We start from the raw sequence: 25084 nt of genomic DNA, 5'->3' as shown, positions 1-25084 counted from the left end.
GAAGAAGATTCAAGCATCCTTGAGTCCATGACATCCAGGAGATAAGTGATCCCGCAGCTCCATACAATGGAGCAATCCAAGAATGCTTCTCATGAAGCAAACACAAGTCATCAATGCACTGCTGTAAAGCATCAGATTCACGTATAGCATCAACATGAGGCATACAAGACAGCAGAGAGCAGTCAAACTCTCCAAAGTCAATCACTAAAAGAGAGCCAACATCTCGAACACTCGTCCAACGGGGTCTCAAGACTATATGTGGCCTCAGCGAAGCAGAAGACTTACATATGGCTGGCTGTCTAGCCTATAAAACTACAAGAAAATGCCTCTCATGAACCTACAAGGGGTCTAGCAACTGACCACCAACATCCTGACCTTGACTACTATGCATAGCTATGTCATCTGGGCCAATAAGTGCCTCATTCTCAGCATAAACAACTTGTTGTAATGGCACTGTAGCTCCTATAAAATCAGCCATAAAGCGTACTGAATGCTCATCAAGAGGCTTGAGAGGTGTCTGCGTCTCATAGAAGACAGCATGATGGCTACATATGACCTGCTGGCCATCCAAATCCCATAATCTGTAAGCCTTAAAGTCACCATCTCCATAACCAAGGAAGATACATCTACGTGACATAGGCTCATGTGGCATATGTACAAATGGCTGGCAGCCAAACATCCTCAAGTAATCATAGGAGGGCTACATGCCACTCCATGCATCATGGGGTGTAATACGATCTAAGGTCAAGCATGGCATCCTGTTAACCAAATAGACTACCGTCATAAGGGCCTTAGCCCAAAAGCCATAAGACAACCCAGCTGTGGTAAGCATAGAAGCAACTTTTGCCTGTAAGGTCAAGCATATGCCATGACCAATCTCATAATATTGTGGGCACAAGAAATCAATGACATACTACTGACAAGAGGTCCGAAAGCTGGGAGAGAGCATGACTCTCATAATCTATCTGCACAAGCACCTAGGCCTACTACCAACAGAATCAAAAAACCTATCAAGCATAACTGCAGCATCCTCAATCTGCATCAAGGGAAAAGCCCAAACATGATGGGTAGCATGATTAACAAAGGTTACAATGAACAATGCTCCATCAAGTGGCTGGGAAGGCATAGATCCATATACTACACAATGGATAAGATCTAGAGGAGCATGTCTCGTACGATCACCATAAGCCAAGGGGGCTCTGCAAGGACCAATAGTACAATCAAGGCAAGCATCAAGATCTGTAAGTGACATAGGAGGCAACAATGCCTCTGAACGAGACAAGATCTCCATCTCTCTATGGTGCATATGGCCTAGGCAATAATGCCATAACAATGCATGTGGTATCCGGATAACTGCAACCATAGAATCTCCCACATGAGAGACATGCATTGGGTAATGAGAACCAACTCTAGAACCTCTGGTCAAAACTAAGCAACCATGACAAATTTTCCATGACCTATCCTCAAGAGAAACAAAGTAACCTACATCATGCAACTGACGGACAGAAATCAAGCTCTTACATGAGCATGGGAACATGTAAAACATCCATAAGCATGAGAGAAGTCCCATTAGGCAAAGCTAGGTGTATGTCTGCTATACCAAGAATAGCATAAGTCTGCTCAAAGCCCAAAGAAATGCATCCATCAAACTCCCTATGTTTACTGCAACACCAACAAACAACAGGAAAAAAGCGGGAAATAGAAAAATCTGAGAAGCAGGAAAAGGCATAGGGCAGGTAAGAAGAAGGCACCCAGAAGAATAATAAGTCCAAAAAAAATCCAAAAGCATGGGAACAATTGCCAAAAGTCCAAGGTACAGCCGCCGAAGTCTAGAGGAGTTAAAAGCAAGAAAGCGCACCTTTAAATGCAATGGCGCTCTCAAATCCTTGTAAAAGAGTGCCAAGCTCCCTCCTGTGCAAATTGTAAACTTGGAAGGGTGGTAGGACTAGCTAAGAAGTGAAAGAATGGAGAAAAAGGGCCCGGCCATGTAAAAATTGAGGATGACTGCCCGTGAAAAGTAGGGCATGTATATAACCTTGAAAAGTGAATGAGAAGCTCATTCTTGTGTGTGGCAAAAAGCTTCTTCTTCTTCTTCTCTTCTTCTTTCCTTCTTGCTTGTGCTTGAGAGAGGGAGTGAGTGAGTGTGAGGGAGTGAGTGTGTGAGAGTGAGGGATCGAGGAGAAGAAGCTCCCCATCTCCTCTCTTCATCTTCTTCTCTTCTCTACTCTTCTCTTGTCTCGCGCGCTATGGAGGATGGAGCTTGTTGGAGAGGGATTGAGGTTGCTTGAGCTTGCCTCAAGGATCGTGGAGCAACCAGCATGCACGGGAGAGGAGGGTGCTCGATCGTGCGTCAAGGTAAGCTCACTACACCCCATAGGTAGGGAGGGTGCGTCGGCTATGTGAGAGGCAGCCATGGCCGCTCGGCTTGAAATGCTTGTCCAATAAGCAGTCCTTTGGTCTCAGGGGTTGAGCTTGTAGCTATCTTCATTTTGATTCCATTGCTGGAACCAACGGAATCGAGCCTTAAGTGCCACGCTCTTCGAATCGAGCATAGAGATAGGGTTTTCAGCCCGAACCGGTGCTTGAGATAGATAGGAGATTTAGGTGGTTTGATCTTCGGAACAAGTAAGTATTTTGGTTTGTTGTTGAGTAGGCAAAGTAGGTAAATCAACCTCAACCACTGTTTTTTATTTTTGTTGTGCTTGGATAGGATTAGGACTAAGGAAATAGAGAAAACATAAAGGTTTTTTTTGCTGCTATAAACAAGCTGAAAATTGAGAGAAAGGGGCATAAAATCTAAATCTTGAGTAGATGGGTGCAAGAGGGGCAACCATAAGGTTGAAGGAGATTTGAGCATGTCAATAAGAGGCTCAAATGGTCAGGGGAGGCCTCATTATGCAGTCAGACATCGAGAGAGAGAGAGAGAGAGAGAGCTTGAGAGTGCAGGTACAAAAGGGGTTCGATCCGGTCATTTTGCCGTCGCCCAGCCATTCCATGTATTCCTTGACCTTCTCTAAGTTGTGCTTGTTTGATCTAGAAAGTTGGAGCTTGTACTAGGACCCCCATGTATAGCATTTGTCGCTCGCGTCCTCGCAATTGCACCACAACAAACGTAGTCGGACCAAGCTACAGGTGTCCGAGTCCTAGAATCGAACACTCGGACTATCCAACTCTCAGAATCGGACCATTCGACTCTACCAGTCGGACCACATGTGGTCTGATCAGACGCATCACCTTAGACTCGGACCCACCCATCCAATCAGACCGCCATTAGACAATCAGACCAATCCTAATCGGACCACCACCTAGTTGGACCAACTCCATCAGACCACCCGGTACAATCGGGCAGTCCGACTTGGGCAGTCGGACCACCCAGAATCATATAGTCTAATTCTAGGAATCAGACCACCAGGGCAGAATATTTTAAACTAGTGTGAGCCACCTCCTTAGGCTAAGGCCACTCCAAACACATCTTCAAACATCCCTAAGTACCTGACCCGGCTCTCAGAAGCCAGAAATTGGAGAAACCACACCTGGCAGCCTAGAGTCAACCTCTAGTAGCAAGCCATAGAACAGACAAGACTTAGAGCTGAAATTGACCCTCAAATTTCAATCCAGCCTTGACGAAGTGTAGCGTGTGCATGCATAGACCCTAGACAATACGAGAGGACAGCTAGAAAATGTGCTTATAGCCTATTAGGCTATGAACAAAAGGGGGAAAAGTGAGAACTACATTGTTCATTTTGCATTCGCACCCCACACTGATTTCATCATTTAAAGTGCACTAAAAGGGAGAAAGCTTGATTTGGCACTATGCAGTGGAAAGCACTAAGCACGTGTGAGTAAAATTGACAGTTCTTTCAATAACAATGAAGTCACATAGAATCATAATAATTCAAAGAACCCACCAGTAGGAGCAGACCCCAAGACGTAGCTGGGTGCCATAGAGCCCTATTAATAGGACCCTGAAGACCCCGAAGAGTTTGAAAATGATAGGATTAAGGGCAAGTTGCCACCCGAGCTGATTGATCTGATCAACAACTTGGTGGAGCGAGAGGCTATAGAAATGTCAGGAGCAGACGCAGACTGAGAGGATGACCAATTGGACTTGGGTGAATTCCCAATCAAATTGCAGCATATGCTTGATCAATACGACTGGCTAACAAGGACCGTGATCCATGACAGACCGATCGAGGAAGTAGTTATGAGCCTTGAGGAAGAGAGGAAGGCAGCTAGGAAAGCATTGCAGAGCATCATGGCATATAACCATGAGCAAAGGACGACGAAATTGCAGCAAGACTTAGAGGTGCACGAGACATGATGCATTCTAGCCTTAGTTGGTAAGGCCATGACAGGAAGGCCACAATAGGGCCGAACGTAGAGAGGGAGAGGGAGCTAGAGGTAGATCTGACGCTGAGCGAGCTCACCACCAAGTGACTCATAAACAACACAGCTGCAAAACAGAGTGCAACTGCGCTAGCCACCTCTTTGCTCACAAGCTTAAGAGTCACACAGGGGGCGAAGAGCCACAATAAGATCCCTGCAGTGGCCAAGCAGCTGGACAAGTACCAGCCCAGCAACAACCCCTATAGCTTTGTGGAGCAGTTTGAGTAGGTTTGCGAAGCCAACGGTCTCACGGACCTCGCCCAATGCTCGCAGGATTTCAGGCTTTGCTTGGGTGATAAGGGAAGGATGTGGTACACCAACCTAGATGCAACAGAGTGAACAAATTTCAATCGCTTGAAGGATCTCTTCATCAAGAGATTATCAAAGACAAGGTATTCGGACAACCTCATAGTCCGACTGATGAATGTCAATCAGAAGGACAAAGAGGACATTAGAGACTACATCACTCATATGCATAGCCTGTTTAAGAGAATCCCTACCAACAAACGACCAAATGAGAGAGCGGTCTCTACCATTAATATAAATAGAATATGTAGCAAGGAACTTTACAAGGCACTGGCAAGCAACTCGAGCTTGCAGAGAGATGTGCTCACTAGGGTTTTCGATGAGGCAATAAGGGTAGATGACCAGCTTAGGGAGAGAAGTGCTAGAAGCTCAAATCGAGATGGCTCTAGCCAAAGAATCACAGGGAAAGCCACAACCTATAGCGAGAGATCAACCCCTGACATGCCAAATAAGGGCAAGAGCACGGCACAATACCAAGAGCTAGCCGAAGTCAGGATGAACCTAGCACGATTGCAGGAGTTGATAAAGAGACCCACTAGACCACATGTCCAGTGTGTGCGCTGTGGAGGCAACCACATCCCTGTCAAGTGCCAGGATCCAAGATCCAAGCCTTGTGCAAATTGCGGAAGGTTTGGCCACGATGCAATGCATTGTCGATTGCCAAGAAGGTTTCATTACGCACAGCAGTACAACTCACCATACTACAGGAATAGGCCACCTAACTTCTTCAAAAGAGGAGTCCCATTGGCCCTTCTAGCACCTAATAATGCAAAATCGGCTAATTCTAAATTAGAGATCAATCCCATGGGCATACCCAAACCGCTTGGACCCTTCATGACACATCCACTGAGTGACGCTCCCATCCACTAGGTGGAAGAGCCCAATGACGAGGAGTCATATGTGAACCCTCACATCTCATATGATGAAGAGGATAATCCGGCCCTCATGGACTATTGACCAATGTCGATGATGGCGTTAGGAAGGGGAAGAGGCAAAGGTTTTTCAGGGCCAACCCAAGACCTAGTCATGTGCTAGACTTGTAGTCACCCTGATCACATAGCAATACGATGTCCAGAAAAAGACCAAGCTAATAGGGAGAGAGCTAATCTTAGGTATGCCGAGTGCGGCATCACCCATCTCTTCAGGGAATGCCCTAGACAAAAGCCATCCTCGAGCTCAAGAAATGTACCATCAGTTCCTTTGGGGCTATTTTTCGTTGAGACATTCAACAACAATTATACAGCCATCCCGCTGCATGTCATGGCACGTGCACAAACGTGGCAGGCCGGCATATCACTGCCTGGGCCTAGCAACCTAGACGCTGCCTCAATAAGGAAGAAGAGTCGTAGGTGGAGAAAGAAGAAAATCGACGCTAAGATCACTCTCAAAATTGACGGAGAGATGACGCTAGTGAGTGGCAGGAAGGTAACTGATGCTGAGGCTGAGACCACCGCTTCGAAAATAGCTGAGAAAGGGAATGCTAAGGTAGGGGAGTATCCCTGATTGAAGCGCCAATTAGAAGCGATTGAAAAGGTCAAGGAGTGGGTAAAGGAAGCCCAAGAGAACCTGAAGGATGCTGAGGCCATCATAGAAGATGGAACTAAGGACTTCTCTAGTGTGAGCACCCCAGTCTCACCCTCTCGACCAAGGTCAAGAGATGCACCTATGCCACGGGCAGCACCACCTATGAGAAGCTTAGGAGCCATAGGTTAAAATATTTTCTTCTTATCAATTCATTTGTTAGATGACTCCTTTTCCAAAGAAGTGCTCCTAAGTACGAACACAAGCAGGAGTGCACAATATGTATTAGACAATTCCTTGTTCTCTCTGCCAAAGGAAATTCCGATTTGATGCGATAGCATCTAGTCTCGGCTTTATCCCCGTTATCGTTCGAGATTTTCAAAGATAACCTAATTTAATTTCCTCATTCTTTTGAATAAAGGAGTACCTTTACAATGTTAATTGCAATTTGGGACATTGGCTTCCCTACAACGAACCCCTACGTATTCATTTGAACTAGGGTTTGTCGCGTAATTTATAAAGCTACTTAAGGACTTTGAATTCCTTTCAGCTTCAAGTAAGATAGGCCTTGAGAAGAATCCTTTCAACTTCTTACACTTTAGGGTTTGAAATCCTTTCAACTTCCTAGAAACCCTACCTATTCTATCATGAGTTCAATCTATGTTTTGTGAGATGTAATAGGATTTCCTATTATTTCTGCCAAGCAAACAGATGCGGATGCATAAAATCTATCTGGCTTAATTGCAGTTTAATGCATATTCTTGAAACTTTTCATGCACATATATATATATATATATATATATATATATATGTGCATGAAATTTTCATGCAATTTATGTACAATTTAACGGCTTCTAAGTGCAATTTTAATTGATCACCTGAGATGAATGCAATGAACAAAATTTTCCTAGTACTCTCATTATCTCGAAATATGCTCAATTAATTTGTGATAATTAATGCAAACGTTCTTTTCTCCCAATTTCTTTTCCCTAATACAACGAGGTGCACCTGATTCATAAGAGATGTGTTTCCCGTAGTTGCGGTCCCTTGGTTCGCAGTCCCGTTGGTTGTGGTGGGAGTTTCAGTGTCTGGAGAGACCTTTCGCTTGGGGGTGTTCAAAGAGTAGAGGAAGAGAAAGAGAAAAGGAAAAAACTCCATATCCATGAGCCTTCAGGCTCTCAAGCTCATTCCTTCATTTCCACACACTCAACTGAAAAGCATACACACTACAAGATAAAGTGACCTAGTGTAAATGTAGACTAGACTGACTAACTCTAGTCAGGTCACTAACTGACTACTAACCCGACTTATTTAATGTAGTCACATGTAGACAGCTGTGCACACTAGCTGTCATAGATGTCGGTCTTAGATGAAGACACACTGACGGTGAGCTTGATTTCTAACACTCCCCCTCAAGCTCAAAAGACAAAACTCAAATCATATGCATCACTCCAAGTAGCTATCTAAAGTGAATGAACTTATCTTTACCAAGTGATTTGGTAAAGATGTCTACTAGCTGGTCTTCAGTCTTCACATGCTCCAAGTCAATCTGATCTGCTGAAACCATTTCCCTGATGAAATGGTAGTGAACCTCAATGTGTTTTGATCTTGCATGATAAACAGGATTGCTTGCTAACATAACACTGCTCAAATTGTCACAGTACAGCTTGACTTTGCTGTCCAAGTGTACTCCCAAGTCATTCAGCAACTTCTGTAACCACTTAGCTTCACAGGCCGCTAAGGCCGCACCACGATACTCTGCTTCCGTACTAGGCAATGCAACTGTAGGCTGTTTCTTACTCTGCCAACTGATCATGCTACTACCCAATCCAAATGCATAGCCACTGGTTGACCTCCTGTCATATGTGCAACCAGCCCAGTCAGCATCAGTGTACCCCATCAAGTCAAGGGGTTTCCCATATGCATAAAACAGCCCATGATCTGTGGTACTCTTTACATATCTCAGAATTCTTCTGACTGCATCCAAGTGTGGTTTGCGAGGCTTCTGCATGAACTGACTGATCAGCCCACAGCATAACTCAAGTCAGGTCTAGTAATCGTGAGATAGATCAAGCTACCTACCATCTGTCTGTACATAGTAACATTCTCAATCTCTGTCCCAACATCAATCTGCATCTTGACATTCTGCTCCAAAGGCGTATCCATAGGCTTGCAATCAGCCATACCATATTTTTGTAACATGTCATGAGCATACTGCTTCTGTAGCAGCCATATGCCTCGAGGTGTAGAGACAACCTCAATCCCCAAAAAGTATTTCAGCTCTCCAAGGTCCTTGACCTTAAATTCAGCCTGTAAACGCGTCTTTATTTCAGCAATCCCATTTTCATCATCTCCTGTAATGATTAAGTCATCAACATAGACAACTAGGAAAACATAGCCACTATCTGTCTTCTTCGCAAACAGACTATGATCAGCATCTCCTAATCGGAAACCATGTTGCTGTAAATAACTGTTGATGCAAGCATTCCATGCTCTGGGTACCTGTTTCAGCCCATATAATGCCTTTTTCAGCCGACATACATGTGCTGAAAATTCTGGATGTACATAGCCTTCAGGCTGTTCCATGTAAACCTCTTCCTGTAATTCTCCATTGAGAAATGCATTCTTTACATCCATCTGCCATAGTTTCCAACCTCTAGCTGCTGCCAAAGCAATCACAGTTCTAACTGTAGCCATCTTTGCTACAGGGCTGAAAGTCTCCTCATAATCAAGACCATACTGCTGTGCATATCCTTTTGCAACCAGCCTGGCCTTATATCTTTCCAATGATCCATCTGATTTACATTTTACCTTATATACCCACTTGCATCCAATAGGTGTTTTGCCCTCAGGCAACTGTACCAAATCCCATGTACCATTTTCAGCCAAAGCTGAATATTCCTCATCCATAGCAGCACGACAATTCTCATCTACAACTGCCTCATCAAATTTACTTGGTTCTCTAAAACCTGTTACTTTCGTCATATAAGCATAATGACGGGCTGAATATCCAGTGTAAGTATACCTGTCAACAGGTCGTCTGACCCTCTCTGATCTCCTGAGCTGTGGCTCACTGTGAGCTTGCCTCTCATGAGGCAGCACATAACGGCTCTGTCTAGCACCTGGCATCATAACAGACGGAATCCCCAATTCACTGTCTAAGCTGTCACTGCTAGATGAATCATAACCTGCAGTGAGTGGACCTGTTACATCTTCAAAAACCTTTTCTTTTCCCTTATCCGTTCTCCCCCTCACTGACATATCCGTGTCAGTGGATGCAGTAGTGCGACTCCGTAATCGTCCTATCCAAGGACTCACTGTAGATGATACATCACCTATCTGACCACTCATGGAAGTACTCTCTGCAGGAGTATTTTCAGCATGACTCATACTGGGTGAGCCATCAGTAGGCACTGCAACAGGATTCCCATACCAAGATGCTAACTCATCAAATACTATATCTCTGCTTATGAGTGTCTCATCCGTAGAAGGTACATAACACTTATATGCTTTCCGTTCCTGTGCATATCCAATAAATACACTTTTCACTGCCTTAGGATCCAATTTCTTCCTCTTCTCATCCGGTATATGCACATATGCAATGCTGCCAAATACCTTCAAGTGTGAAATATCAGGTTTATGACCATATAGCCGTTCATACGAAGTGACATCATGAATCCCTGCTGTAGGGGTTCGATTCAGCACATATACAGCAGTCACCACTGCTTCAGCCCAATAACCATTTGGCAGACATTTTTCATTCAGCATAGCTCTAGCTGACTCCATCAAAACCCTGTTTTTCCTCTCTGCAACACCGTTTTGCTGCGGTGTATAACTGCATGTGAGCTGTCTTATGATCCCATGTTTGGCAAGATACCTGTCAAAGTAGTTTGAGACATATTCACCTCCTCCATCTGATCTCAAGCATGATATGTAACAGCCCAATTCATTTTCCGCATGTTTCTTGAAGTCTTTGAATGCATCAAACACATCATCCTTATGCTTCAAGATATAAAGCCAAGTGTACCTGCTGAAATCATCAATAAATGAGACATAATATCATGCACCACCAAAAGAAGCATTATGTGACGGACCCCAGACATCAGAGTGCACCAACTGTAAAGGCCTAGTGCTGTTTTTTACATGTCTCATGAAAGGAAACCGTGCCTGCTTCCCAAACTGACATGCAGGGCATACATGACCAAAATCATTATACTTGAATTTAGGTAATCCAAGTACTACTTCTTTCTGTTGCATAGATTTCAGCTTTTGTACATTGACATGTCCAATCCGCTTGTGCCAAATCTCTACATCCCGAATGGCACTCTCATCATGTGCAAACATGGCTACCTTGAGTCCCGGAATGGTCGCATCCAATGTAAACATCCTGCCATCCCTTCTGCCCTTGGCAATTAACTTGCAGCCATTTCCATACTCCTCAATGAAACACCCATCCTTGTTGAACCTCACTTGCAAATTCTGTTCTGCTATTTGACCCACAGACAACAGATTCTTTGTTATGGTTGGTACATGTGATACATCATGCAAGCCTTTCTTCTTGCCATCAGGCATCATAAGAGGAACAATCCCTTTATGCTTTATGTCATGTTGGGTGTCATCCCCAGTACATACATGACCATGTGTACCTGCAACCATCTCATCAAACCACTCTCCATGCGGGGTCATGTGGTTTGACGCTCCAGAGTCAATGTACCATCTGTCATCTCTATCATGTCTCGATGCATTTTTAGATACATGCTGCATGGCAAAGAGTCTATCAATTGACTCATCATGAGCACCACTGGAAGATGCATAGTGCCCATGCTGTCTGCCCTTTGCCTTCATATCTCCTTGCTTCTTGTAACAATCCTTTGCAATATGCCCATACCGGCCACAATAATGGCAGTCCTTAACCAGAACCACCACCTCTACCTCGGGGTGATCTCCCCCTGCCTCTAAACCCACCAGATCCACGCTGGCCTTGTGTATTTGCACCATACCAATTACTCTGCTGCTGCTGCTGTCCATAAGTATTACGAGTGTCACCACGACCTTGAAATGAACCACGACCTCTAAATCCTCTGCCACGCTGGCTAGAGTACAACACAGTGTCTCTACTCTGAGATGCACTAGAACCTGTATTCAAACCAAGTTTGACTTCCTCATGCAGCAACAAAGCAACTAGCTCTTCCCAGCTAGGGGGCTCTTCTCTGACAGAAATGGAAGTGTCAAAAGCTTTGTACTCTTTGCCTAAGCCATTCAAAGCAACAGCAATCATATCATCTTCTGATACAATTGAGCCAATAGTAGCAAGTTGATCAGCTATGGTCTTAATCTCCGTGGTATACGTCTGGATGCTCTTGCCATTCCTAGACATGTTGTTGAACTGCTGTTTCAACTGGATCTTTCTTGCATGTATCATGGTTCCATAATTTTTCATCAGTATGTCCCAAGCATCCTTCGGAGTCTCATATCCAGTGATTTGAATTACCATAGCATCAGATATACATAAGGAAAACCAATGCAGCACCTTGCATGCTCTTTCATTCCATAGCCTGTAGGCTCTTTTCTGTTCATTTGTTGGATTGTGTGCAGGCAACTCAGGAGCAACTTCATCTCCTGTACATAAATCCCAATAACCTCTGCCAACCAGAAAGTTTTTCATTCTGAATTTCCATAATGTAAAGTTCTTATTATCCAACTTCTCTCCAACTATCTGAGTGATATTGTCAGTCCCATGTGCATTAGCCATGATGCAATAGACTGTCTATCAAGTGCCTGACTCCCTGCAGTCCAATAAGTATGACTGACTAAGTTCAGTCCGTAACAGTTTATGACAGTTTTCTGCACTAAATTGCAGAAAAAAAACCAGGGAATTTCAGCCCACTGACACCCCAAAACAACCCACAAACAAGTGGTTTCAACTGTAGATATAACTGTCAATACATAAGATATGTGTTTGCTTCAACTTAAGCTTCTGTAACCTCACTACCAGGGTACATACACTTAGTCTGAAAACCGTAAACTGTGAGTAACCAGCAGCAATTTCAAGTCCAAAACTGAGTGGTAATCATGTCATACATGTTCCAAAATCTCCCAGGTAGCTGCTAGTACATTTGGCAGTCAAGACATGATCATAAGGGCACAGAACAGTGCATAACCAGCACATACAAGTGTCAACAAGTTCAGTTGCAGGTTGCAGTCAACCAGAATTCAGCATAATAAGCTTCAAACCACTTCAAAGTGTCTTCAATCCAAATCATACATTTGCTCCAGTATGACAAGATCAATGCATGACTATGTAGTGACCATAGACTGTCTGTCTCTAATGAGCAAAGTCATACATTACTTCTGCAATTTGTACTCAGCCAACAAGACAAGATTGTATTTGCTTCAGCTCCAAAAATTTCAGCATTCAGTAGCACTTAATGCTTTTCTCAACCCATAAACATTCTGACATACACATATCAGTACATACATCTCATAGATGTCACCAAATGTCACACTATACTTCAGTAAGGAACTAATGCTTGCTGTCCATATTCAATGACAGTTTTCAGCCTGTCTGAAATGCTCCAGATCTGAGTATTTCAATTACAAAAATCAGCTTGCAATGGATCACAACAATTACATATTATCTCCAGCATCTATTTGTGCTCCAAGAGTGCTTCTGGGCTTGTCAGAGAGTTTCCAAAGCTCTTCAAAGTGTTGCATATACCATGTATACTGTGCATACAGCAGTGCTGCCCTTTTTTCCAGATCTGCTGTCAGAGCTTAAGGTCAAGCATTTGCCTCTTGCCATCTTGACACACTTCATACATGTCATAATCAAGCATTTGATGACCAAATGCACCAGCATTTGATGAGATGCAGCCCAACAACTGAGAGCAAGAAACAAGCGCAGTTCACGTAGATCTGTCCTCTGCTCCAGCAGCTCTGTTTGCTGAGTTTAATGCTCATGGAGCACACACTAGTGCTCAATACAGCCTCCACAAGGCTCTGAACAAGTCACAACCTGCAGCTTGACCCATAGAGTATGTAATCACTCAGTGCATACCTTCAGCTTTCAATGGCATTCAGCCTGTTTGAGAAAAATGGCAGAAGTCTTCAACTGTAGACCATCTTCACTCCCTCTTGATCCAGGAGGTCCACCAAGTAAGGCTCTGATACCATGTTCAAAGAGTAGAGGAAGAGAAAGAGAAAACGAAAAAACTCCATATTCATGAGCCTTCAAGCTCTCAAGCTCATTCCTTCATTTCCACACACTCAACTGAAAAGCACACACACTACAAGATAAAGTGACCTAGTGTAAATGTAGACTAGACTGACTAACTCTAGTCAGGTCACTAACTGACTACTAACCGGACTTATTTAATGTAGTCACATGTAGGCAGCCGTGCACACTAGCTGTCATAGATGTCGGTCTTAGATGAAGACACACTGACGGTGAGCTTGATTTTTAACAGGGGGCCGTCATCCGCAAGTGGATTCGCGAGATAAAGAAGAAGGAATGGAGTTGAGATGTGAGAGCGTAAGAGAAGATGGCTTAATCAAAGACCGAGATAAGAGGAATTTAGCTAACTCTCTCCCTCGCAGCCTCTTGGGGTAACTCCTCTCTCTCTCTCCCTCCCTCCCTCCCTCCCTCCCTCCCTCCCTCTCTCTCTCTCTCTCTCTCTCTCTCTCTCTCTCTCTCTCTCTCTCTCTCTCTCTCTCTCTCTCTCTCTCTCTCTCTCTCTCTCTCTCTCTCTCAGGGATATCCTTCTACTTCCCTCTCTCTACCTCTCTCTCGCAGACTCTCGAGATCTGTTTGTGCTTCTCTAACTACTTCCTATACCTCATATTTATAGCTAAACAAGAAAAGAAGGGTTGTGGCTGGTAAGAAGAGCTCTTTATGGAGGGAATCTTGGAAAAATCAGCAATCTGATGCTCAAATCACAATTATGATAGTTCCTTGGCTCCGAAAAGGGAGTAAAACCCCAAGACATTTGATTAGAAATCTTTCAGATTACTCATTTTTCTTCTCTTGTTCGAAGCGTTGTTTACTGCTTGTAAACTACCATCACGACATGCACAATTTCAGCAATCCTTTTTTTTGTATTAAATCTCCAAAACAAGCTGAGAAAACCACTTGCTTTTTTTACATGACATCTTGTTCTAGAAATCTCCACAGCTTTTTAGGATATTTACAATAAGTAATATCTAAAATATGCTAGTTTTGCCCAAAAATCTAATATTTTTGGACCATCCATACTATACACATTAACATTAGTGATTAATATGGCTCATAACTCTCGTTCACATTGTAACTTACATGGAGGGTGGCTACAACCCTTGTCAATTTGGAAAAAATATCGGATTATGACTCAGTTTTTTTATGTTTTTTAATTAAATAAAAAATTAATTATTAACGTTAGTTTTCTCTTTAGTTAGTAACCTTACTAACTTATTAATTGACTAACTAACTTTCGAACCAACCAACTATCTTTACAAGTTCAACCAAAAAACTATAAGTGAGAAATGCATTAGACAATATATTTCGAACCCTTTCATGTATGGTCCTATTTACCTTTTAGCCACCCCATTTTGAGCTAATTTTTTAGTAGTAGTCATCTCCCTCTTAATACCATGCATATCGTAAAAGTTCTAGAATATATGAATAGTATACTCCCCACTATTACTAGTCCTCAAGAATTTAAGCTTCTTGCTTGACTAATTTTATGCACAGGTCAAGAGCTTCTAAAAAGCATCAAATTTATCATTTTTCTTACAAATAGGATAAGGCCATACTTTTCTGGTAGCATCATCAATCAATGTAACTAAATAAGATGCTCCTCCTAATGAAAGTGTAGACACACATATACACAGCTATATATTAATTCCAAAGGTTCACATTCCCTTGCGCCATGACCCTTCTTGTGTGACATATTAGTTTCTTTTCTATCCATATATTGATTAACATTTCAAAATCAAAGAAATTGAAATATGAAAGGTACAACAAGAGAACTTTCATTGCAATTATTGGCATGTCGTGGAAGTAATGATGCAAAAGAAATACAAATAAGTATTCAATAATAGCTACAATGTGATCTTTCACACTAGATACACACAAAGAGTACAAAGTGTCAGATTTTGATCCTCTAGCAATATGATTTCATGTAGTCCTTTTGCATCAATACATTGTAGATTTGTTCTTTCCAACTTTTCTCTATTAAACAATGCATTTTTTAATGCAAAAGACAAACACAAAACCACTAAAAGATGTGCAAACCACCAAGTAACCAATAAATATCAACTACAAGATCAAGGAGATAAATATAATTCCAATTTGACTACTCAAAAAACAAGCAATGGCTAATGCAATGCCAAAATATCCCAAATTGGATGCCAAAATGATGTCCAAGAAGTCCTTGATACATATTAATTTTTTACTCTTTTTTTCGAAATTTTTTAAGCTAGTTTTCAAGTATAAAACATTCCCCCAAAAAGTTACATATAAACAATCATTATATATTCCAAGTTAATTGTTTCCTTATTGCAATGTACAATTGAACTAGTTTTCAAAAATAATGAATTTAGATCTCCCATTGCATAAAATCAATTCGTACAAGTAGCTCACACGATTACTAGTTCCAATGAGTGTGAAAATAGTTTCTTGCACAAACGGCTCAAACTGAGCCGGTTCCAAATTAACTACAATGTGAATACAACTTCAAAAAAAAGAATTAGTTTCCTAAAGTCCAATGTGAATAAAGTGTTGCTAAACTAGTTTGATTCAAAGAACTAGTTCACTACCATGCCAATGTGAAAAGGAGTGAAGTCCAAACATCTAAGCCTTAGTCATTAAGGCTACTAAGCCTTAGCTAAATAAAGGAGGCGCATGAAATACAATAGGCGGTGAAAATCAACATTGGTCAAGAATAACATCACCATTGCATTCAATCCTTGAGTGCATCCTTAAGTATTGGAGAATGAATTTTGGAGCCTTAAGGGCTCTCTTACAAGCTATGACAATCAAAATCTTAGATCTCTTCTCTCCTCTTTCTTATACTCTAATTAAAGCAGACCATGTGCTTGAGCAAGTCCCCCTACTTATCCCAACAAGCAAACTGCTTACTTCAAAAAACAAGGTACCCTTATGCTTAAGCAACCCCCATGCGTGCATATGTCAAGGGACATAAATCAAAACCTCTTCCCAGGCCAAACTGGGCTACCTTAAATCTAGCCACTATTGGCTCTCCAAACACTTTTTGAACTAGCCTTCAACTTAAGCCTCAACGGCTCTCTTAATCAAAGCACATCTTTCATTTAAATGAAGGGATCAGTAATGAGATTTGTCAAATCTTAAGAGTAAGCATGAATATTACAACGAAGCTTGAATCCTAGAACTCCATGATAAAGCTCGACTCCTTTCACTTCTTGCTCCAACCACAAGCTCCCATGAATTTTATTCTGATATCAATTGAGAAGAAGTAATGGTGGGATGCAGAGTCAATGCAATAGGAGAGCAAGAGGGTGAGAGAGAACAAGCACAAGAATTTTTTTGTAGGTAGTAATATACCCTTATTCTTCATTATATTCACTTATATGTGAGAAGTATAGTGTATATAAGTACAAAAGGTGTCCATCTAGCCTTTGGCCATTCAGCTTTACCCCAACAACAAGCTCCATCTCCCTCATCTTACTCTGTCTAAATTTCCTCCACATTAGAATGTAAAGATTATACTACTCAACCACTAAACATTGGGCAATAATGATGGAGAGAGCATATGTAAGGGGTGTTTTAAGATATCCAAGGAGAAGGTTGATATAAGGAGAGAATGTTTTCACTTACCCACCATCAATTAGTCTGACATTTTGAAGTCTCAAGGATCTTGCACGTCTTATTACTTGTGAAGGAGAAAGTCAATACAAGTCAAGGAGACAATGTCTTCACTTACCCACATCATCATTAGTTTCCACATTTTCAAGGCGATGGTCTTGTACCTCTTACATTGGCAAGTAAAGAAGAATGTTTGCAAGAGGGACGTAATGATGTGAAAAAGTGCATTGACAAAACCTTATTGACATGTGATGCCTTTAACCAAGAAGATTCTCAACTCGTCAATTAGATCATCATTCTACTTCATGAAAACTCTTGTTCTAAGAGAGAGTGACTACCCTTTATACCTACATGCTACCAAACTATCCCCTCTTTCATTAGTATAAATAATCACATCTCATCCCCTAATAACATGCCATCTATCTCATCATTGTAGTTTTATGAAAAAAAAGGGAAGGAATTGCATTCCCGTGAGTTGGACTTGCAAGCACATCATGAGTATGCACATGTGCGCAAAGATTCTTATAGATATAAAGGGTAATATTAATTCAAATACTGGTGCGAATGGGCAACCTTACTATCACATATCTTCAAATAAAAAATCTATAATACAAAATGAGTATGGAGTGCCTAAAGTTGAAGTAAAGGCCATGTACAAACATGAGCTAATTCATTAAAAAATATTTGCATTCAATAATGGTTTTGAACTTGAAATGCGTGTGTTTGAACTCTTAGGTCTTGAGGCTAGCATTAATAGAAGAATTCGTTTTGCTTTAGTCTATTCAACCACTTGTTGCATGTAGTTCCCTTCAAATTGGACTAGCCAAATAATACATATTGCTCAACTTGAGAAAGGCTACTTTTGTTTCACACTAATAGTGTATTACAAGCCCAAGCATGTAAAAATTCAAATACTAGCAATTGTCCAATTTCAAGTAGAATGAAGACTTAACCACAAGCACTAGTCATGTTGGTGCCAAGTATCACATATTTTACCATTTACAAACAAGCAATTGAGAACAACACATTCCAATAATGAAATTGTAAGTAGGTTGTTGCACTCGGGTAAGAGGGTCAATCCCAAAACATTAAAGAGGCTATCGAGGGGTTTTTGGGTTGAGGTGGTGCTCAACTATTAGGAAGGGATTTTCTACACAACAAAAATTATCTACTATTGTGTTCCAATTTTCACTAGCCTTATTGTTTGTAGTTTTTTTGTGCTTTTGCTTTGAACTAGCTAAATTTCATAACTTTTTTGATCGAAGACAAACAAAATGCATGCAACCTTATGAGACTATACTTGTCTGAATAGGTGCTTCCTTTAAATTCCCCAACATTTGTACAAGTAATAGAATTTGTGCTTTTTAATTGAAGATTGTAATTGCTCAAGACCTACCAAGAGCTGAAATATTCAATTGGGACTAATCCTTTCCAATTCTCATTTTATTGCTTAAGAAAACTTTTTCTTTATAGGGTGTGAGGGGCCTCTATTCAAGGTGGAAGGGTTAAGGACCTATGCCTTGCACCTCTTATTTCCCACCTCTTGGATGTTGCATGATCTTGTGCAAGTTAAGTCTTTCACTATGTTCAACCAAATGACTTGACAACTTCATTACACATCAAATCTAGCAAAAGTAGTGAATTGTCAAATTGGTTTGAGTATCAAAAATTCTAGAAACTTTTGCTATGATTAGTGGTCTTATTTAGCTCTAGTTATAAACTAATCATCCAATTTGTAATGTACCCTATATTCATGCATACGGCTACAATTTTACCACCAACTCTAGCTATGTCTCAATAATGAGGCTACATGTCACCATTAATAAGGTAGTGTGTCAATTCATAAGTGCAAGGTACTTGAAAATCCCTCCCAAAACAAGTCCATAAAAACTATATTTGCAATGTAGAAGTACAAGAACTAGCTTGATGGATCATCACTTGGTAATTGACCATGCTTAGGTGATGACCCTATCAAGGTGGATAACCTCCCAAGAAGTTTTTACTACAAGCGAAGGATTGCACCTCGCAAGCAACCAATAGCATCATAGAAGCTTTCATAGCTTCATTGCCAAGTATACCAAGGCCAAAGATGCTACCACTCTCCCAGGTATGCTATCAATCTCTCCCCCAAGTGCCAGTTGGCTAGTGTATGTTTTGTATACACTGGTAATGCACAGCTACATGTAGTTTCATCAGTATTCTTGTTGAGATGTAGCCAGTTCTGGCAAAGCCATCAATTTAGCCTACCTGCAAATAGTAGACAGCAGCTTTTTTCATGCAAAGCATCCAAGATTCCACATCCTAATAATTTTTCGCGTCGTAAGGCATCCACATCCTAATAACTTCTCGATGCCAAGCCAGGCCACACTTGCAAAGCTGTCATAAGCCCACTTTAGACGGCTATTGTCTAGTGTAATTCCCAAATACTCCACGCACAAATTAGCTAGGTATGGCTTTCCTTGCTGCTGCTCTTAAAATTACAGCAATCTGTTATGTAACCTAGCTACAAATACTCCCCTGCAAGATCTTGCTACATATGATTTTGCTCAACCTTGATACCTTAGCTGCAAACACTTCATTGCAGGATTTATCTGCAAATGATTTTCCTCAAATTTGCTTTAAAATACCTTAGCTGCAAACATTTCATTGCAGGATTTATCTGCAAATGATTTTCCTCAAATTTGCTTTAAAATACCACCACTTTTGACAAAATGCTATTTTTGAAGCCTAGCTGCATATACTCCATTACGCATCAATGTTTATATAAGCAACCCACATTCTGGCAAATCCCTGGTTATAAACACAACGATCCAAAAGCTAATGCTTCATAGTTCCACCTCAAGAATAAAACTTTATGATGTTAACAGCATGCAGAGTAATACCGCTCTATGATAATCCAAAACTCTTAGCAATATGTTGGCAGCTAAGGATTGATAGCAGAAAATTGTCATGGTCGCACCAAAGACTTCGGACATTTCCTTCAAGTTTATACATTGTTTTCAAATTTTACAGGATCATGATAATCAACCTCTTTGTAATGGAAATCGCCCATTTCAGGGGAAACAAAAATGAAGTGGTCACAAATGCCTGTGAAGGCCTGTAAAACATCAGGGTTACATGCCAGACCATGAAGAAACTATACTGTACAGTGACCTGTCACTTTAAGTTTCACATAATTATTGCAACACTAGTTTCATCGATTGTAGGCATCAGAAGCACCCACATCAGCAGGAAGCTTCACCACAGTTACTGGGCAGGGAGCATTATTCACCACATAGTTGCTAACACTGCCTAGCATTGCCCTGCATATGCAAAACACAAAACTAACTTAGGTCAAAGGGCAAATACATGCTAGACATGATCAAATACATCCCCAGGAAGAGAGTCCATGGTTACCTCTTCAATTTGCCCAAACCTCGGCTTCCCATCACTATGCAGTCCAATGGCAGATCAACCACGGCATCACAAATCTTCTCCCTTGCATCACCCCAATAAACCTTGAACGTCACTCCCAACTGTTGCACAGAATCATCATTAGTTCAATAGCGTTACAATCTTCATCTTCATATAATTAAAAGGAAAACACACATTAGACTATCCTTCACAATAATTATAAACCTTTATGTATCAAAATAACATGCAACTGCTGCACCTTATACCCAGGGCAAGGGAAAATTACAACAGGCACCCTGAAGTCCTGTTCAAGTCTCAAGGCTTAAGGGACATACTGCACCTGTTTTTCTCTTGCCTCACTCTGCAGCAACGAGATCACTTCTGCATCTGGAGTTACTCCATATTTACCAGCAATTCCCAGATTTGCAAACTCAGATAAAGGGACTAGAGCTGGAAAAGAATAGTACAGGTATAAGATTAACAGGCACTGTAGAAGCACAGAAACAGTTGGAACACAAAAACAAGAGAACAGAGTGAAATCATCAAACGACACAGGTAAGAGATTGTAGAAACTTCAACGTAAATGCAACCTAGCAGAACCAAAACTGCTATGAACAGATCTCATTAGGCACTGCCTCGATCTGTCATTCACAGGCTAAACTCCAGAGATCACAATATCACAAGATATCAGCCATGATGCCAAACGCCGGTCATTCAGCTAGAAGAGGAAGACTCATGCACACATGCCCATGCGTCTTTTGAAACCATACTTGCTGGGAACAGAATTAACAGCCACTTCATCGCTCACAGGTTCAAGCTCCATAGACCACGGTCCATGGCAGAAATGATAGTCATCATGGCAACCCCACAAATGCAACAATACAGGAAGGCTACGACATGCGGAATGCATGAGCCAACGACCAACATGAAAATCATGGGAGACTACTTCGTTACATAGCACAATCTACACATAGATCGAGCCTCTGAAACACCTGATGTTCACTTCCACAAAAGCAGCAAGCAGACATGCACACAGCCTACAAAAATCAGTTCAGAGAACACCACTGCAGCCATGAGGGACTTACGAGACCCTGCGTCTTGCCAGAGGAGCACTTCCCCAACGTCCGGGTCCCCCTTCTTGTTAACGATGATGAGAATGAGGTGATCCCCATCCTTGACTATGTTCTTCAAGCCCCATTGCAAAGCATATTTGCTGCCCGCAGAAGAATCCAATGCAACACCAACACTTCGTGATGCCATCTCGCGCGCCCTTCAGTCACGAACAAGATCAGGTCCCTGCAAAAGGCATAGAAAGACGCTATGAAGCCTCTGGCCGAAGAAAAAGGGCCTAATATGCCTCTTATCCTTGCGTTCTAGCTGCGCACTGTATACTCTGTTCCTGAATAAATGTCATGTATCTTAAGATGAGAATGGGGCGATTGACACTGACCCAAATGAGGAAGAAACAGAGCGAAGGCAGAGGAAGCCTAGCCCAGTTATGGGTGGTGATGGACAAGCTGACCCCCCAAGTAAGGAAAACGGCGACCCAGTTGAGAAGGGCGAAGAACAGAGCAACACAGGAGCGGAAATTTTCTCGGCGCAATTGGGTGGAGAGAGAGAGAGAGAGACAGAGAGAGAGAGACCAAACGAAAGAACAACAGACGAGAATGGGCGAATGGTTTTGAGAGAGAGGGCAGACCCAAATGAGGAAACAAACACGAGGACAAAATGGGCGATGGCAAATCCTGCATACGACCCACTCCCACTCCTTGTATATAAAGACAGGCAGCTGATGCGCAGCATGATGACATTGAAGGCACAGAATAGAAAGGAAGGGGCGGGGCATCTTCTTTCTTTCTCTGTCAACTTCCCTTGCCCTTTTCTTTTCAATGGAGGTTTGCCATATTTAAGCTGCACGGTGGGTCAAGACTCAAACTTCAAAAGCGTGATCTCATTGATCTCCACAGCATTGAACAGGCAGCGTTCTTGACGCGAGGAGGGTATCAGATTATCGATAATCACCCTGTGATGTGATGAGAGAGAGAGGACAGCGCCTTTTGGATGCCGTTTTCTGATCGAATGGGGGGCCTGCAGGTGGCATCTTCCTTTTCTTTCCCTTGGAAGTTGGGTGTATGGCATGCATGTATACATACGCCTTTTTGCCGCCCTTTTCCTTATGCCCCAAAAGGCTGTCAGATCGCCTTCCTGATACAAGAGGGTAGTACTAAGTAGTACTCATTCTTATTCTATTCAGAGATGGTGTCCACCGACATTCAATCCAGCATCAACATCATGGCAGGCACATTCATATGCCCATTGCCCATGTCCTACACTTCAGGCTTTTAAATGTAAAACTAGGCGCTCCGCGTCTAGGCTCATCCCGACGCTTCGCTCGGGGCGGGCGCGATTTTTGCAGGGGGTGTTGGACACGTGGCACCCATCCCCGCGTTCTCTTTGTTTTTTGTGGGGGAGGTGGGGGGCTGCCACGTGGCACCCGCCCCCCACCTTTCCTTAACTAATAGTATAAATGAATTGTAAAATTTTTAGAAAAACCTTTAAATTTTAAGCACAAAATTTTTAGTTATAAAAATGGCAGCTACATGTAATTTGGTTTTAAAATCCCTCAAAATTTTTGAGTCAAAGGGTTTTGTATGTGCTATCAAAAATGTTTTTTTTGTGATCGCTACTTTTGTGAGTTACTAGTGTTTACGAAAAATACTTTTGAAAGCCAATTCAAAAACAAAATATTTTCCAGCTAATACAAAAATCTTCAAATTTAATTGTTCATGAGCTTTTTTTCTTAGGTTTCAAAGGGTTCTTTTTTTTTAATTTTAATGTTTTGGAGCTTATACAAAAACCTTCAACCTTGATAAACCTTTATAGTTTGTAAGTTTTGGTCTTAAATTTTGAAATGTGTTTTTTTTGTCATTTCAATGTTTGGGAGCCCATACAAAACTTCACTTCAATAGTTTGTGAGTTTTGTTCTTAGATTTTGACATGTTTTTATTTATGTTATAACTAAAATGATCCTAGAAGTTACAATTTTAAAATAAAAATTATTTCCAAAAAATCAAATTTAACAATTCGTGTGATGCTAAACCTTAGTTTTTTATGAACATTAGACCAACTTAATGTAGTGAAAGGTCTATTCATAATGGTCCATACCCTCCTCATGTGACTACTACTATAATCATTCACCACATTTCATAGCAATATAGTATTATGTATCCACACTTTTCTTAAAAATGTAGTGAAAGCTACTTTACATGGTGTGCTTGCTTTTCCATGAACATGGAATCACCTTAATATAGTGAAAATTAAGCCCACAAACCATGCAAAATTTCCATATTGGCCCGAGAACTACATGTGGGTAGCGTCGAAGGAGAGGTTAGCAACTCACTTTTCTCATATTAAAAGGGTGACTTATTCTTCAATAGCCCATATCCACCATTAAGCCCTTCACTTCCTTGTCATGTAACATGTTCACAAACAAATTCTTGGGAGCCAATTTCTACAAGGTCGTACTAGAGCAAAACTACCCAAATTTTGACATTAAAACCTTGTGTATAGAAAACTTCTAAATATCACTCAATACACACCCTTCAAATACATGAACATCATTGTCTATTTGCCTTGGCCATAATTAGCATTATCATAAGGCATGTCATTTGTCTCGGTTGATATGCACACTCAAGTGAGCAATTGAATTACACCAAGTTAGTTAGCATTGGCTATCATCATAAGGGCATGCCATTTGTAATGTTTGATATGAACATTCAAGTAGAGAAATTGAATTACACCAAGTTAATGAAGCCCGCTACAATATAATTTTCCTCCCCTCTCTTCTTGTACTATTTTCCACATTAATTGTGTGCACTTTGAGATGGTCAAACACATCATGGTTGTTTTTTGTTTGCTTTGAAAGTAGCTTCTTAGATTAACTTGTTTTGAGCAATGCTCATGCACACCCCATGTGCCCTTATTCTCTATGGCAGTAGAGTTCTCTCATATTTTTGTATGATTCGGTGGTGCATCCACATAAACTTGATTGCTATGCTTTAATGAAGCTCCAAAATATTCTCATGCAATTCACCAAATATTTACTCTCTACAATGATTCCAAACACAAAATCACGAGGAAGGAATAAAACTTATTGAAGTGAGGCATAGAAGCCTAAAGGAAGGAATGCATATGAGAACCACTAAAAGATGGGTTTTGAACCCCTCTCTAATAACTAGTAAAAATATAGGTTTTGAACCCCTCTTCATTATGTATGGTCACATAATCACTTTCATACCCAACTTCCCTTTTTGCATGCCACACTACCAAACCCCACTTGCCATTTTTTTAAAAAGCCATAGTATAGGGAGGTGCTTGGTTAATGACCCATTCACCCTATGCATAGAGACTTTTTTGGGACCCAATTAAAAACCTTCAATGTTTACTTTTATTGTGTTTTATCAACAGAGTATAGGGAGGATGACTAACACCTCCTCGGTTTTGAATGACCATTAGTCCCAAGTTAATGTTTCCTATAGTCAAGCAAAGGCTCCCTAGACTAACAAAGATGTCTATTTTACCTACTCACTTACACACTTCTTATGGTCTTAGCTCTAAAGTCCTAGATTAGGAAGGACATGTCAGTATGACAATCTTTCA

At 41.3% G+C, this 25084-nt stretch overlaps 1 protein-coding gene across 1 annotated transcript; it reads right to left on the bottom strand.

The window, feature by feature from the left end:
• Positions 1-19962: 19962 nt before the first annotated feature.
• On the bottom strand, positions 19963-22336 carry LOC148039584 (universal stress protein PHOS32-like). Its single transcript, XM_087692025.1, has 5 exons — positions 21876-22336; positions 21511-21721; positions 20766-20875; positions 20429-20547; positions 19963-20334 (listed from the first exon to the last, which is right to left on the bottom strand). The coding sequence occupies exons 2-5, from the start codon at positions 21683-21685 to the stop codon at positions 20226-20228; spliced, it is 513 nt and encodes a 170-aa protein (XP_087548151.1). The 5' UTR covers positions 21686-21721; positions 21876-22336; the 3' UTR covers positions 19963-20225.
• Positions 22337-25084: the final 2748 nt, after the last annotated feature.

This window comes from Lygodium microphyllum, chromosome 2 (genome assembly GCF_053477565.2).
Source record: "Lygodium microphyllum isolate KBCC chromosome 2, Lygodium_microphyllum_v1.1.10, whole genome shotgun sequence".
NCBI classification, from domain to species: Eukaryota; Viridiplantae; Streptophyta; class Polypodiopsida; order Schizaeales; family Lygodiaceae; genus Lygodium; species Lygodium microphyllum.
This window is presented reverse-complemented; position numbering and strand designations above follow the sequence as displayed.

Excerpts from the sequence above, each read along its gene's own strand:
- LOC148039584 (XM_087692025.1), bottom strand. The coding sequence starts at position 21,685 with ATGGCATCACGAAGTGTTGGTGTTGCATTGGATTCTTCTGCGGGCAGC. Across the intron at positions 20,876-21,510 it reads CTGGCAAGACGCAGGGTCTC|CTCTAGTCCCTTTATCTGAG; the intron begins GTAAGTCCCTCA and ends ATTCTTTTCCAG. Across the intron at positions 20,548-20,765 it reads GTGAGGCAAGAGAAAAACAG|TTGGGAGTGACGTTCAAGGT; the intron begins GTGCAGTATGTC and ends TCTGTGCAACAG.